Source organism: Sporobolomyces koalae (assembly GCF_050403365.1).
Source record: "Sporobolomyces koalae JCM15063 DNA, S_koalae_JCM15063T_v1_ctg3, whole genome shotgun sequence".
Classification (NCBI taxonomy): Eukaryota; Fungi; Basidiomycota; class Microbotryomycetes; order Sporidiobolales; family Sporidiobolaceae; genus Sporobolomyces; species Sporobolomyces koalae.
The window spans coordinates 304,123-318,874 of record NW_027481768.1 but is presented as its reverse complement, the minus strand read 5'-3'; the positions used below and the strand labels follow the sequence as shown (position 1 = coordinate 318,874).

The 14,752-nt window shown below is 58.1% G+C and overlaps 2 protein-coding genes across 2 annotated transcripts; one reads left to right on the top strand and one right to left on the bottom strand.

Annotated features, from left to right (window-relative positions):
• Positions 1–135: 135 nt before the first annotated feature.
• JCM15063_005037 (CorA family magnesium transporter) lies at positions 136–2,018 on the bottom strand (the record flags this gene model as incomplete). The annotated part of the gene is made up of 7 exons (XM_076676140.1): positions 136–353; positions 415–678; positions 739–834; positions 898–1,109; positions 1,169–1,446; positions 1,517–1,602; positions 1,673–2,018. 7 exons carry the CDS (start codon positions 2,016–2,018, stop codon positions 136–138), a joined length of 1,500 nt encoding a protein of 499 aa, XP_076536678.1.
• Positions 2,019–2,379: 361 nt separating this feature from the next.
• On the top strand, positions 2,380–14,453 carry JCM15063_005036 (uncharacterized protein; the record flags this gene model as incomplete). Its single annotated transcript, XM_076676139.1, has 14 exons — positions 2,380–2,649; positions 2,729–4,019; positions 4,081–5,417; positions 5,484–5,873; positions 5,942–6,050; positions 6,123–6,349; positions 7,434–9,789; positions 9,859–11,623; positions 11,698–12,113; positions 12,187–12,418; positions 12,480–12,743; positions 12,822–13,846; positions 13,911–14,068; positions 14,139–14,453. 14 exons carry the CDS (start codon positions 2,380–2,382, stop codon positions 14,451–14,453), a joined length of 10,155 nt encoding a protein of 3,384 aa, XP_076536677.1.
• Between the last annotated feature and the right edge of the window lie 299 nt (positions 14,454–14,752).

The window sequence follows — 14,752 nt, the reverse complement described above, 5'->3', positions numbered from 1 at the left end:
CACGCCTTGCGGCTATGAAAGCATCCGCTCGCGCGGTATGACTGAGCACCACGATCTCTCTAGGTTTGTCGTTGAAGATGCAGAAATTATATTCACATTCTAGTTTCTACATGTCAGAATCCATGCTAGAAAAGCTCAAAGCTGAGTACCGTCCTTCTTGATCATCGAGTCCTCGGCTCCTGTCTCTTTGCGATCGTGACTCAGAGGTACCCGCGTGTTAGGCTCCTGAGCGACGGGACCCACACGCCACCGTTTGCTAAGCTCCTCGTCTTTCCGCTGTCTCAAAGCTGACCGCAAGAAGAGCTGCGACCGGCGCGCTCGCACCAGGCGGTACCAACCAATCGACATGATCACTGGTCAAAATGGCTTCTAAGTCAGTGCGAACTGATAGCATGAAGCGGAGTGAAGACTGACCGGCCATTAGCCCCAAGCCTGATCCCGTTGCCCATGCAAAGGCAGTCTCTGACTCTTCGAGCCCGGACACTAGATTCATACCAAAGAACCCTGCGATTGCCGTTCCAGCTCCCATCGCGAGAGTAGTGATGGCAGTCTGAAGTTCGAGATTCTGCAGTCGGACCCGTGTCGACGCGAGTACGAGCGAGATGTTCGAGTCTACTTCGGTGAGCAACGTTGTCAATCGCTGACACCCTTCATTCACCTCGTCCAAGCGTCTCTCGTCTAGTGAGTGCTAATGATAAGCTCGCGTTTCGGGGAGACGCAATCTGTGGATGCGCTCACAGTACTCGAGCAAGAGTTCAGCCGTTTGGTGATCGGAAACATCCCTCGTAGTACCATTCATCTTGTCAGTCAGATACATGGCGGCCAAGTCCTCGTCTGGATCAATACAACCTCATCAACACAGCTGAAAGACAGGGAGACGAGCCAGAGACTACTGACCTTCACTCAGGATCGCGGAGAGCGCAGACTGGATTGCCCGGCCACTTAGGAGCACGTCCTCGACGCTGCGCTTACACTCGAGTAGGTCTCTGAGCTCGGCGGGGGACACTCCGGTGCGCAGCTGAGGAATGACACTGTAGACGCGTTCCTGCAGCGTGGTTGCGATTTGCTTGAACCCTCGCACGGTCAGGAGGAGCAATGCCTCGAGCGCCCTACGGTATTCGAATGTTCAATTTCCCTGTGCATGTAGCCGAGTTTCGCGCAGACTCACCGAAGCTCGAATGGGATATCTTCTTTGCCTGCGGTGCCGCCTGCGCCACCATTCGTGAGGTCGAGGTAGTGAAGGACTTTCTGCACGCTCTCGGCCAGCTGCTCGCTCTGTTCATCCGAACAGATTGGGTTCTCGCGATCGGCACCAATCAAGACCAGCTCTTCGGGTGCGATGATGGCTCTGATCACTGGCGTGCACAGGACCATTGAGCGCGAGCAGACGATGAGCGATGGCCGTACGTCGAGTACGTGAGCGTCGAGGGACCGTAGATCACGAGGCTGGTCAAGCCGAGAAGCGTTTCATTTTCAAGAGATCTTCAATAAAGCGGAAGTATCGAGTCGAGCTTACGAGAAGTCCGAAATCGGAAAGCAGCCGTTCCTTCCTCAGTTTCTCTGCGGGTCTCTCAATCTTGCCATCCCTCCGCAGAATCATATCTGTATACAAGTGGTGCCAATCAGCGGGAGTCGAGCCGGGATTCGGCGAACGGCAACGACAAATACTCACAGTTGACGTCAATCGAGTCCTTCCTCTCGAACGTGACATCGAGCGGGCTGACTTCCCTCGCCGCGGCGTGCCAGCTCGCGATCAATTCATGCCGCGAGTAGGCGATGCCGTTGTGCGCCTGGGCTGAAGCATCGGCGTTGAGAAGACCGGCGCCTGAAGAAAGCTCGCGCTGTTTTGATGCGGGAGCGTGTGACGAAGCGTGCTGGTACCACCGGGCGTGTCCTGCTGTTACAGGAATCGACCGACGAGAGCGAAGAGCTGGAGCGCGGGGCGATCGGTGCGCTGCGAGCGCCGGTGCACCAAATAGCTGACGTGTGATCGCCTTCACGCCATGTTGGATACTCATAGACTGAGCCGGTCTAGTTGAGCAAAGAACGCACGGCGAGTGCAGGCGAGATTCGACGATATCGCTGGGCGGCACGTGAATCGATTGATGACGATGCTATCTGCGACTCGGCATTTTTGGGCATTCTAGCTAGAGCTATCCTGTACCTTATGCTGAATATCGTCTGCGCGTGCGATCAGTCAGATAAATTGGCGAACGATAGATGATTCCGGCAAGGCAGACGCAAATTCGGATCCGCTCTTGATCTACTGTACCGCACCTAGAGCTTCATTCGCCTCACTTCGCTTGACCAGCACAGCGAGGGTGTGGTAGACTCGAATCTTTACCAGCAGCGGCCGCTAGCCCGAGGCCAGAGTCGAGGATGAAGCGAAGCTACAACTCTTCGACCTCCGGTCCTCCGCAAGCCCATCCGAATCCTTACAGCGTTCAGGGCTATGCAGCGCAGTCACATCAAGCTCAGGCTCCGCCCCTGCCACCGGGACATCCTCCGCCTCCTCCGGGTGGTCCGCCCGCGAATGCCTACGCTCAGTACGCTCAGTATGGCGCGGCGACCCCTGCCCCGGCTCCGATACAACAGCAGCAAGTTGCTCAGCATCCGCAATACCCTGGCTACGGCTACGGCGGCCAAGTTGTGAGTCCACCCCAAATATCGCCGCGATTCTTGTCAACTCGGTTGCCGGATCCACTCACTGGTCCCCCTTTCCGCACAGGCGCATGCTGCAGCGGCAACACCGCCTCCGGCAGCGAGTCCAGCAGCGCCGCAAGATGCAGCAGCGGCGGCGTATGCCGCCCAGTACGCCGCGTATTATGCCGCCTACGCTCAAGCAGCAGCTCAGGGTGTCGCCTCGACTCCTTATGCTGCGCCAGGTCAAGCTGCTGCACCGCAGCAGCAGTACCCGTCATATCCGGCGGGACACGCTCCCAACGCTTCGGCCACGCAGTTTCATCCGCAACCGCTAGGCGCTGGTGCTCAGGGTGCTCCGCCGCACAAGCGCACGCGGTACGACCAGCCCCCGCCTCTGCCGCCTCAATCCAGTCAGCCGCCACTACCCCCTGGTCCCCCTCCGCCGATGCCACCGTCCGTCCTGCCCCCCGTCGGGGGCAGAGGACCTCCCCCTCGCCCGTACGGGCCGCCTGGAGGAAACGCTTATCCGAGCAGAGGGCCTCCAAACAACGGCCCCCGAGACTCGTATGCAAGTGATCGCGGGTACGGAGGAGGTCGGGGTGGCTCGCCCGGTCCTCCCTCTCGAGGAGGACCGCCGAGAGGTGTTCGAGCTGGACCCCCTTCCATGACCGCGGGTCCGCCTCCGCCTTCAGGACCTCGTGGACCTCGAGCCGGACCTTCGATGAGCGCAAGAGACGAGCCACGAGGACCTCGCGGAGGTTCCGGTGGACGCTCCGTTCCGTACGCTTCATCGCTCGCTTCGAGACCGCTCTCGGGACTTCCCGGTTCGCACAAGTACGGAGGATCTGCTCGAGGAGGAGGGTCAGGTTCGGGTTCGGTGCCTAATGCGCCAAGAGGTCCGAAATCTCTCGCCAATTCATCTTCTTTGTCGAATTCATCGCCTCGTCGCCCTGAACGCAAGTGGGGCGCAAGCAATTCCAACGAGTCCAAAAGACCATCCGAACGGGAACGAGACCGAGACCGAGATCGCGACCGCGACCGCGATCGGGATCGGGAAGGCGACGGAGGAAAGAGGACCTTGACCGATTTCAGGATCGAAGCGCTCGAAATTGCCGAATTGGACTGGAGCTGGAAGAAGCTTGATGAAGTCGAGGAAGATCCCGAGCAGAGTAAATCAAAGCCTCGGGAGAACGAAGCAGAGCTCGCAAAGCCTGCGGATAGCAGCACCAAAGATGATCAGGACAAGGACGAGAACGATCTAGTCGGCGATAGCAAAACGATCGCACCAAGTAGCGAGGCGGTCGGCAACCTAGTGGAGAATCTGGACGGTGTACAAGAGGGTGCCGAACGTCTTGAAGACGAGGTGCACAGCGATCGTAAGTGGGCTTCTCTTCTCCGCGCGAGCAGATCCGCGCTGACAGAGAACTCTCAAAACAGAAGCCGTCGGCCCTGCGGAAACCGTCGATACAGCGACGGCGACTGACGACGAGAATGACGGAGAATCAGTTGCCGACATGTCCATTGACGCAACAAATGCGCCTGCGCAAGACACGGAAGTCGCGCTTAGCGAAAAAGACAGCACGGCCAGTCTAGATGCTCGCCCAGAACCCGAAGACCTGCCTATTGCTCCGGGCGCATCAAAGGGAAAACATGCCCGCCCCGAAGATGACTCTACGGCAGAGGAGAGCGCGAACGAAGAAGAGAAGATGCGCCAGGAGCGGGAGAACAAGGCGAAAAAGGTCAAGACGGAACAAGCAGCCAATGAAGCACAAATTCCGAACGGAGACCTGCTCGAGGATAGCGTCAAAGCCGAGCCATCCACAGCCAATGATGCCGAAACTCCTGCGCTCGCTTCGCCTCCAGCATCGTCGAAATCTCTACCAGCATTGACGCATCCTCTGCCCTCGAAACCTGTCACGGTTCCAATCGGTCCCAAGACTACTTCCGCATCCGCGGCTCCACGTCCTTCGGGACCCGACGCAAAGGCGCAATCCCCTGCGCCAATGCCGCCACCGCCTTCGACCCGCGAGAACTCCCGACTTCGTATCTATTTCTCCTCACCCATTCCCGTCTCCGCTTCCTCTGGACCCCCAAAAACCGACAAGGCAAAATCGCTTCCGCCGCGTGAGCGGAACTTGACGCCGAAAGTTGAGGATGGAGGCAGGGAAGAACCTGAACCAACACCCGCCAACGGCGCTTCCGAACCAGAGCTACAGCAAGCGACAGATGCTACTGCAGTCACTCAAAAGCTCGACGAGGTCAAGACCGAACAGATCGAGGACGACCTGGACGGAGAAGCTGTCGATGGTGATGAATTGGATGGGGAGGCGGTTGTCGATGAAGCGCCAGTCGAAATAGCCAGCATCAAGGAGGAGACGGATGTAGATGTTAAGGAGGAGACGGATGCAGAGATCAAGGTCGAAGAATCCGCTGATGACGCCCACGAGGACGCATTGGACGAGAATGACTCGGCTCACAATTCGACTTCTGCGCCTTCGGCCGATAAAGCAAGCGTTGACAAGGTCGATTCGGACTCTGCCGAGCATCCTGCGGCGCCTGACTTGGTACCGCCTCCAGAGCCCACAGCAGATCGCATTTCGATCTCGTACGCTCGCAACACTCGTCGAATGGTCATCGATGCACAAGTTGTCGAGGCCGTCAAGATCTCCCGTGCCGAGGGCAAAATCGAGATCGTGGTGAACTGCGAAGCGCCAGTCATCCCGATCGGAGATACGCAAATCGAAGACGAGTATCGGATCTGCAAGGGCATTCTCGTAAGACTGGGCTTCTCAGATCGAACTTTGCGATGGGGAATTCTAGACTGATACTTATCCGTTCAGGTCGAGGCGCTCGACCCGGATGCCGATGATTACGTCGTCATGGACCGCGCTTCCTTGGAGGACGCTTGGAGGCAACATGGCTCGCGTGATAGCGCAACTACAAGTGGCGACGAGCCTCTCCTTCCTCCTCTGCAGGATCTCCTTGCACATGTGTCCCCCAACGAAGCTCCGGACACAACCGTCGAACCTGGGGCTCCCTTTACCCGGTCTAGTTTCACGATTACGGCTCAGCTGGATCGCACAAACCCACTTACGGAAGCGAGATGGGTCAAAACGGGTGAAGTCGAGAACTGGATCTTGAGTCTCGGTATCGCCAATGGTCAGGACCCGAAAGACCCGGAACAGCTGAGCAAATGGATGGGCAAGATCAGCGTCGTTGATCCTGATCCTGTACGTTCTCTGCCTGTGCTGTCGCGATACAAGAATTGGTGGACTAACAATTTGTTTTGTGCTCGTAGCCACCGACGATCCAACAGGCACTCGATTCTTGGGCGACTAGCTCGAATGTCGGCAATCTGGCGGACCGAAAAGAGTTTGTCCAGAAGCATATGTCCAATATCGACAACGGTGAGGATCCCAAGGTTTTCATCAGTTTGAGCGTCCGAGTTTGCTGACCCTTGCCGCCCTGACTGTTTACAGTGGTCGAAATCTTGCTGCGACTTTCTCGTGGAGACCGGTCCGGACCTTCGCACTACTCGTCGAGCAACAACAGTCAGCCTTCGACTGTCGGCGCACTTGCGACGCAACTTTCGGCCCCGTTCCCAACGCAACAGACTCAAGTCTCGCTCGCAGTGCTCGCCATGTTCCGCCTCACCGTCCAGACTGCCGCGCAGGCGGGTCTCGACCAGACTGAGATTGAAAAACAGGTGAGCGAGATTGTTCGGAACGTGCCTTATCACCTTCAGTTCAAGGCACTCGATGGCATGTTCCGCGAGGTGTATCGAGGGAAAGTGCCGTCAGGAAAGGGCCCGCGAGGAGGCAGCCGGGAAAGCTTCGGGGGGTCCCGACGCTGATGGAGAGTCGATTTTGATCTGTTACTTTGGACTTGGGATATCTATTCGATGGGCGCACGGGAGAAACTCAGAGGAGGTGGAGGAGCTGTAGGATGAGCTGGAAACCCCTGAGATCAACGAATCTCCAAGGACTTGTGGAAGAGAGGGGAGAAGCGAGTCTCGCGAAGCGTGATCGCTCCGACTCGTACAAGCAAGCCTGATGGGCTACGCTCTGGGTCGTTCTTCCATGCGAGAGATTGTATCCTCTGGGAATGTCAGAGAGTCTGGGTGCAGTGGCCTCGAATCAGGCCATCGATGGACGATCAGGGGGCTTGCGGAGCTACTCAAGAGCGTCAACGAGGCGGATATCAAAGCTTGCAGGCTGTCTCGCCATTTGAGATGTAGCTGGCCGTTCAAAAGATCGGAAGCTCGTCTGTGAACACGACTACGTAATCGGTGTTGTGTCGTTTGACCTATCATGTTCTGTGAATACCTTCCATGATGCAATGACATTGCGTCTAAACTCATTATGATTGTGCGAGCAAGGCAAGAGGAATTTCCTCGCGCGGGGTCGATGCGCGCGCGATAGCAACGGAAATTATTACGAGGCGCTTCCGCGGTACTAGCGTGTGCCTCTCGAGACTACATAGAGCTCGTGAACTGGGTCAGGCGACCGCCACAGGCAAGCGAGACGCGCAGAATCGGACCTGGTGCTCAGCGATATCCATCGACACGTTGCGCGAATAATTCGAGACTCGTTCGCCCCCGACATCCGACCCGCTTCCTAGAAACGCGTGTCTGCGAAAGACCGCATACTGTGAGTCGTAGCTCTGGCGACCAGCGCCTGTCCCCAGCAACAGTCTCGCTGACCCCAGCCGATGCGGTTCACGTCCTTCAGCAGGCTTAGCGGATTATGAGCGGTCCCGGACCTGGCCGGGGCGGCGGCGGTCACCATCAGGACCCTGCGAGCTACTATGACCAGCGCAACTATCAATACGATGCTCCACCTCAGCATGACATGAACACCGTGTTCGAAGAAGACGAACCCGTCTCGAGCCCGGAACTCGGTAGAGGCGATCAGCAATGGAGCCAAGACCAGTATCAGTACCAGCAAGGGTACGACGAACAGCAGGGACAGTCGCAGGAATACGGATACGGCGACCACGCCGGCGGTGACGGCTACGACGGCTATGGGCAGCAGCAGGCACAATCCGCTGCACAGGATCAGTGGGAACCGCCGTACTACCCGGGCTACGTTTACGACGCTGCGACCAACTCGTACCTGTCCGACCCGAACTGGCAACCTTCGTCCGCCGAGGAGTCCACCGCGGCTAATGGCTACGACCAGACAGAGTCCCATGGATACGACGCAGGACAGCACAGCAACTATGAGGGAGCTGCTGCCTACCAGCAACACGAGATGTCACAGCAAGATTCGGTTCAGGGCGCACAGCAACTCGATACTTCCGAACCTGATGACCCTTACGCGGATGACCCGTACCAGCTTCCTGAGGACGGTTACGATCCTTACTCGCAACCGCAAGCTCCGTACGCCTACGAGGAGCCGCAGGCTGAACCGCCTCAAGACTCTTACCCGTCAGAGGCCAACTCCTCGACGTTGGATCACTACGCAGAGAATGGGACGTACGCCGACATGCAGGGCTCACTCGACGGCGCATATCAGGAGCAGACTCAAGACGCTCACTGGAGCCAAGAGCAGCAAGACCCTTACGCTGCCGCGTCAAGCCACGATGCTGGCGCTGATTACCAGGAAGACGACTCTGGGGCCAACACTCCCTTGCAGCGACAGGCTTCCCCACATCAAGACCGACCTGCTCACCAGCCTCTGCACGACGAAGATTATGCCCAAGATCACGGGTACGGTACTCAGTCAGACCCGTACAATCATTCTCAATACGACTACCACGCTCCCAATAGCCAGCCGGCTCAGTACTCGGACATGAATCACTCCTCAAACCACCCAAGCTCGAGGGAGGACTATGGGGAGCACAGTGCGTATGGTCGCGATCGAAACGCTTCACAGTCGTCGACAGCTTCACAGGTTCCGTCACGCTCCCGAGGACCGCCCCAACAACCGTCTGCGCAGTCTCTCAACAATGAGCCTGCTCCGAGTCGGTTAGCGGTCTCGCCTCCTCCGTCCCGTGGCGTGGCGAATCGTTCCTCCTACTCCCCCTCACCTCAACAACAGTACTCGTCCTTCACCTCGGCGTACGATGCCGCGACTCAGTCAAATTCGCACGAACCTCCTTACGATCCTTACGCGCCTCAGCCGAAACAAAGTCGCGAGAGAGCCTATTCGGGCGCCTCGAACCTTTCCAACCGTTCGAGACCCTCAGCCGCTCAAGCTCAAGCGCAAGTCCAGGCTCAAGCTCAAGCCCAGACAGCACCTAGCAACGCCGCATATGCGGGAAGTCGTCCGCCTCCGGCACAGTCGAGACCGTACGATGCTTACGCGCCGACGGCCCCCCTTTCGATTTCTCCGCCGCAGCAGACGCCGCAGGCGCAGCGGAGCGTCGATCCGACAATCGCCACTTCGCCTAGCTCGGGGCACAGTCAGTCTGTGTTGCCGTCTAGTTCGCAGCCAAACCCGCGCGCCGCTCCCCCGCCAAGGTCGGTTCCGCCGCCTGCGCAGCCTAAAGCGTCCGAGCAAAACAGAGAAGAGCAGAAGCCACCTCCAGCAAAGCGCCCCCCGCCGCCACAACAGAAGACGCCGGCCCCTGCCTTCGACATTCCCCCTCCGCGATCGAGTGGCCCGTCAGCTCAGCCTCAGAAGAAACCCGATCCTCCCCGCCAGTCATACAACTCGAATCAACAGCATCTCGGACTTGCTCAAACGTCGCCAGTTGAAGCGGTTCGCGCCAAGTCACCCAATGTCGCGCCAGCTCGTTCCCACGAGTCGCAACGATCGACGTCGTCTTCGACTTCCAACTCTTCAAATTACGTTCCTCCCCCTCCTGCTTCCACGACGCGTACTCAGGCCCCTCCTACAAGAAAACCTGCACCTTTCGGAGGCGTAATGCAGCCTCCGGCTCGACGCGCCCCGCATCAACGCGGTGCCTCTGCATTTGGATCGGACTCTCCATACGGTGCGCTACCTACGGGTCCTCTAACGAGCGCCTACGAGCCTTCGGGACCGGCAGTAGAGCAGATCCAGGAAGAAGCCGAGGAGGATGAGGAGATGCGCAGTGAACAACCAGAGGTCCAGACAGACACGGAAGAAAGACCACAGGAAGAGTTTGTGCCGAGTTGGATGCAGGCCAACAGCGACGCTGCACCCCAGCAAGCTTCTTTCAGTGAGCACCTGTTTCTGCTCTTCTATATCATTGATCAGCTCTTTTGTTGACTATGCTCCCGCTGCACAGACCGATCACTATCCGCCTCGAACGCCGGGCAGCCTGGAGATTCAAGATCTGTCGACGCCCTCGCTGACTCGCTCGGTCAAGTATCGCTGCGGCAGCCGAGCGGAACCGCTGATCGCCGACAAGCTCTTCCACCGCCTCGGCAGGCTCAATTTGGTCAACCTACTGTTCAACAGCAGCAACAGCAGCAACAGCAGCAACAGCAGCAACAGCAGCAACAGCAGCGGCAACAACAGCAACGACCTCAGGACCAGCAACGGCAGCAAACCCGACCTCCAGTCTTCGCTGCAAACCATGGGGTCGGTTCAGAAGGCTCTGCTCCGCCAAAGGACGACCGCCTCCAAGCGAAACATGCGGCCCCCGCTCCCATTGGACGCACGAGCGCTGCCCCTCCGAGTTCACAACGGCCCCCATCGCAGCCGGGGCCATTGCCGCAGTCCACACGCGGTCCTCAGCCTCGATCGCCTGCGGATCTCGCTCCGCCGCCTAGCTCTCGCGCCCCCAGCGCAAGGATACCTTCATCGCAGTCTCAGCAGCCCGCACGTCCGACGCTCCAGCCGCCTCGTCATCCTGCTGTGCCGCACGTGAATCTAGAACCTCCGCTGAACGAACGAGTGTATTCACCAAATGGGCCATCCAGACCTCCGCCTCCTGCAGGTCAGGGCAGTCGCTCTACTACGCCCGTTCCCATGATGGTTGTCGAAGAAACCGCTGAGGAAGAGGAGGAAGAAGCACAGTATGCTCGGCATACGGAGGATGAATACGCCAATCACAATAGACCGTCGCATGGATACGAAGACAGTGGCGCCTATGAGGACTCTTCTCATCCGGCGACGGGCGCAACGACTCCGAGCACGACTTATGGCGGCGAGTGGCAGGCCGACGGCTACGATTACGTCTCTAACTCGCATTCGCAACAAGCATCGCAGCCGTACGATCCATACGCCCTTCGGACTGGTCAGGACCGCCCGCATGATCCCTACGAGTCTCAAAATTCGCACCAAGACTACAGCTCGCAGTCCGATGGCCCTGCACGCACGCCGACCATGCAGCAACCGGCAACCTTCGCCTCGCCCGGATCTCGAACTTCTCCCAGGAAGAATCTGCAGCATCAGCAGCATCAGCAGAAGTCTGTTCCGGCGCCGACCGGCCTTGCATCTCCCGTGTACCCTTCGTATCCTTACACGCCTCATCGCGACGCACAATCTCCTCACACCACAACTCTGCAGCCCGCACCGCACGACCCTTACGCGAATCCTCGAGCCATTCCGTCGCAAGAAAGCTCTGCTGCACAAGCCTCCTCGTCTGAGGTTGCCGATCTCGGCTACGAGCGTTGTACCGCTCCGGTGATCTCGTTCGGCTTTGGAGGGCGACTGGTAGCAGTCTTCCCAAATCGCGGCCGCCAGCATGGTGCTGCGGTCAACATCGATCCTTCCGATCCCTACGGCGTCACGGCTCCACAAACGCAGCCTTCTTCCCCCTCGACGGTACGTATCCACAAGCTTGCCGACATTCTTCCTCCAGTCAGCGATTCCCCGTTCCCGGGCCCAATCTTCCTCGATGGCGGCAAGGCGAACTCGGGCAAGAAGCGCAAAGAAGCCATCGCCTGGCTCAACAAAAGGATCTTCGAGCTTGAGGAGGAAGTTGCACACGATCAGATGAGGGCGCGAGAACAATCCGAGAGCCACAGGAGGAACGGAGATGTCAAACTCATCCTCGTCAAGCTTGTCAAGGTATTCGTCGAAAATGACGGAAAGCTTGTCGGAACGTAAGCCAGACTCGATTCAAGACATCATTTCCTCTGCGCATATCGGGGCTGACACTCCTGCCATACGTTTTGAGCCCGACTGTCGACGAGGCCGTTCGTGCGATTCTCGTGCCCACGTCTTCGACGGAGACGGCCACCGCCACGCTGCCAACGGCAGACCAGCTCGCCACTGCCGCCTCGCACGCCTCGGGAGACAAGAGTGGAACTCCGTTCGTTACGTATGGGGTGACGTCGACTGATCTGGACGAGATGTCTTCTCTGCTTCTCCGAGGCGAACGCCGCGAGGCTGTTAGGTACGCCCTCGACAACAAGATGTGGGCGCACGCTTTCATCATTGCGAGCTGTGTCGATACGGACTGTTGGAAGGATGTCACGATCGAATTCCTGCGTTCCGAGTTGACCCCATCGAACGGTGGTCCTGCTGAGGTGCAAGGGAGGGAAGCGTTGCGGGTTGCGTACAGCATGTTCGCTGGCCTCGGAGCTGAATCAAGTAGGTCTTGTCGTGATTATCAGCTCATGGAGAAGCATTGGAGCTGATCCCGCTCGAACCTATTATTGTACAGTTGAACAATTCTTGCCGCCTCATCAATTCGCCGACCAAGCCCAGTCACAACTTCTCCCGCCTGCACAAATCGGAGCACACTCGCAGAATGGACTCCCTGACTCGACTCTTGAAACCTGGCGGGACACGGTCGGCATGATTGTGGCCAACCGAACGGCTGGGGATTCTGCTGTCTTGACTGCGCTTGGGGATGCCCTGGCCAGTAGCGGCTGGGTAGAAGCTTCGCACATCTGGTATGGCTTTCATTCAGGCTATACTTCGGACGCGTCATGCTGACTGTCTCGAATGGAACAGTTATCTGCTTTCGCCCCAAACATCCCTCATTGGCGGTCTTGATTCGCCAGCCTCCCGGATCTCTCTTGTCGGGTCTGATCCCTCACGCAGTGATGGCATCAATCTCGAAAGTATCAAGCTGACCGAGGTCTTCGAGCTCGGTTGCTCGCTTGTACCGACCACCAAGGGACAAGAAGCTTTCACCGGATTCGCTCATCTCCAGGCGTTCCGTCTGTTGCACGCGAGCTATCTGGCCGACTTGGGGGACATCTCAGCGGCTTCACGGTAAGTCATCCTGCTAACGTGCGTGTCAGTTCGCTCCGGTTCTCGCTTGGCTTACGCTTCCTCCTGCCTGTGACGCAGATACACCGAAGCTGTCGTCAACACTCTCAAGCTTGCCACTCGACCGAGTCCGTTTTACCATCCGCAGCTGGTAGCGCAAGTCAAACTCCTCGGAGAACGAATTGGTGCCGCTCCAGGCCAGAAAGAGACTGGTTCTTGGATCGCGCGCAAAGTACCACGGCCAACCGTCAACTCGCTGTGGTCAACGTTCGAAGGTGGCTTCAACAAGTTCGTCTCGGGTGAGGGAGAAGCTTCTGCCGAGCAACTTGCGGCGAAGGCAGAAGTTGCCAAAGTCGCGCAGGGGCAACCGATCGGACCGTTCTCGCACTACAGTGCCATTGCCCCAGGTTCGAATTCGGGGACTCTCTCGCGAGCGCAATCTTCGTCGGATCTGTCTCTTGGTAATCGCCCGGCGATGAACCAGCCTCCTTCGCGTCCGCTTTCAGCGGCTGCTCCCGTTCCGCCAACGCTTGCCTCGCCTCAGTCCAACAAGCCGGTTCACTCTCCTGGACCTCCTCCCGTCAAGCGAGCGCCGTTCAAAACGCATCACGCCCGTTCCTCGTCACTTGGTGCCTTTGCTGGTTACGATTTCAACCCGACGGCCCCTCCGCCCTGGCAGTCCTACACGCCGCCTGCACCTCGAACCAAAGCTGGTACAGATGAACAGGAAAGTGCAGAGTCCGCTTCTGCAGCTGAAACGAATGATCCGCCTCGACCACAATTCACATCAGGCGGCGAACGCTTTGCGGAGGACGACTCTGGGTTCATCTCTCCGATGGCGCAGTACACGCCTTCTGTCTCGCCGTCGCCGGGCGCGTCTCGCGCACCAGCACAGAACTTCTCGCACAGACGTATGACAACTGCCGAAGAGCTTGCCGACCTCGGTATCGGCAATAGCAAGTCGAAGAAGCCCGCGTTCGATACGCTCGATGAGGAATTGGAGGCCGAGGAAGGCGGCGCTCCTCCTCCATCCAAGCCTGACTCGGGTGCTGCCAGTGGCGCTGAGTCAGCAGCAGGTTCTACGAAGCCTGGGGACGATAAACCGAGTTCGTGCCATCTCCCTGGAACCGGATTGATCTGATCAAGCTGATTTTCGCTCGCTTGTCGCAGCCATTAAACCGTCGAAGAGTTGGCTCGGAGGCTGGTTCAAACGAGAGGCGAGCCCTGCAGCCCAAGTCGGTCCTGGCCCTGTCAAAGCCAATCTCGGCGAGCAAAAGACGTTCTACTACGATGAGAAGCTCAAGCGATGGATCAACAACTCTGGAAAGGTGACTGCACTTGCTCTACCTGCTGTCTTCTGTTACTGCGTGTCTAACTACTCGCTCGTTGGCAACTCAGGGTGGTGACGAGACTCCTCCTTCGATTGTACCTCCTCCGCGCGCATCGACTGCTTCGCCGAGTCGCGCAATGCGAGGCTCGCCTCGATTCGGTTCTCCGGCACCCCCTGTCCCACCGATGCCGCCACAGCGCTCGCAGACAGCGGGACCCCCACCTCTGAACCGCTCTGCCACGTCTTCCGACTTGCGATCGCAGACCCCGAGTGGAGAGTTCAAGCCGCCTTCTCGTCCTCCCTCGGCGGCGGATGGCCCACAAGGGATGAGGTCCTCCGGTGCTCGTCGCAACAAGCCCAAATACGTCGTCGTGCCTCCTTAGGATCCTTCCCAAAAACTGCCCGCTAGTTCTTCCTGTTCCAGTCTCTCTGCCTCCCTTTCTTTCTCTGTGTCTCATACTCTTTCGTCGCAATTGGAAACTCTCTCTTGAAGCTACTCTGCGGTCTCGACAGAGAGAATACGAGTGAATTCGGATTTCATCCACCTTTGAGCCTCAAAGCGGCTAATCAGAACCGATGCGGTACACCCTAATTGACACAACAACCCAACAAATAACCCTTTACCCTTGCTAAAGAACCCAGAAACTGCCTGCAGTATAGTGATGCGGAGAGGGGGGAAACA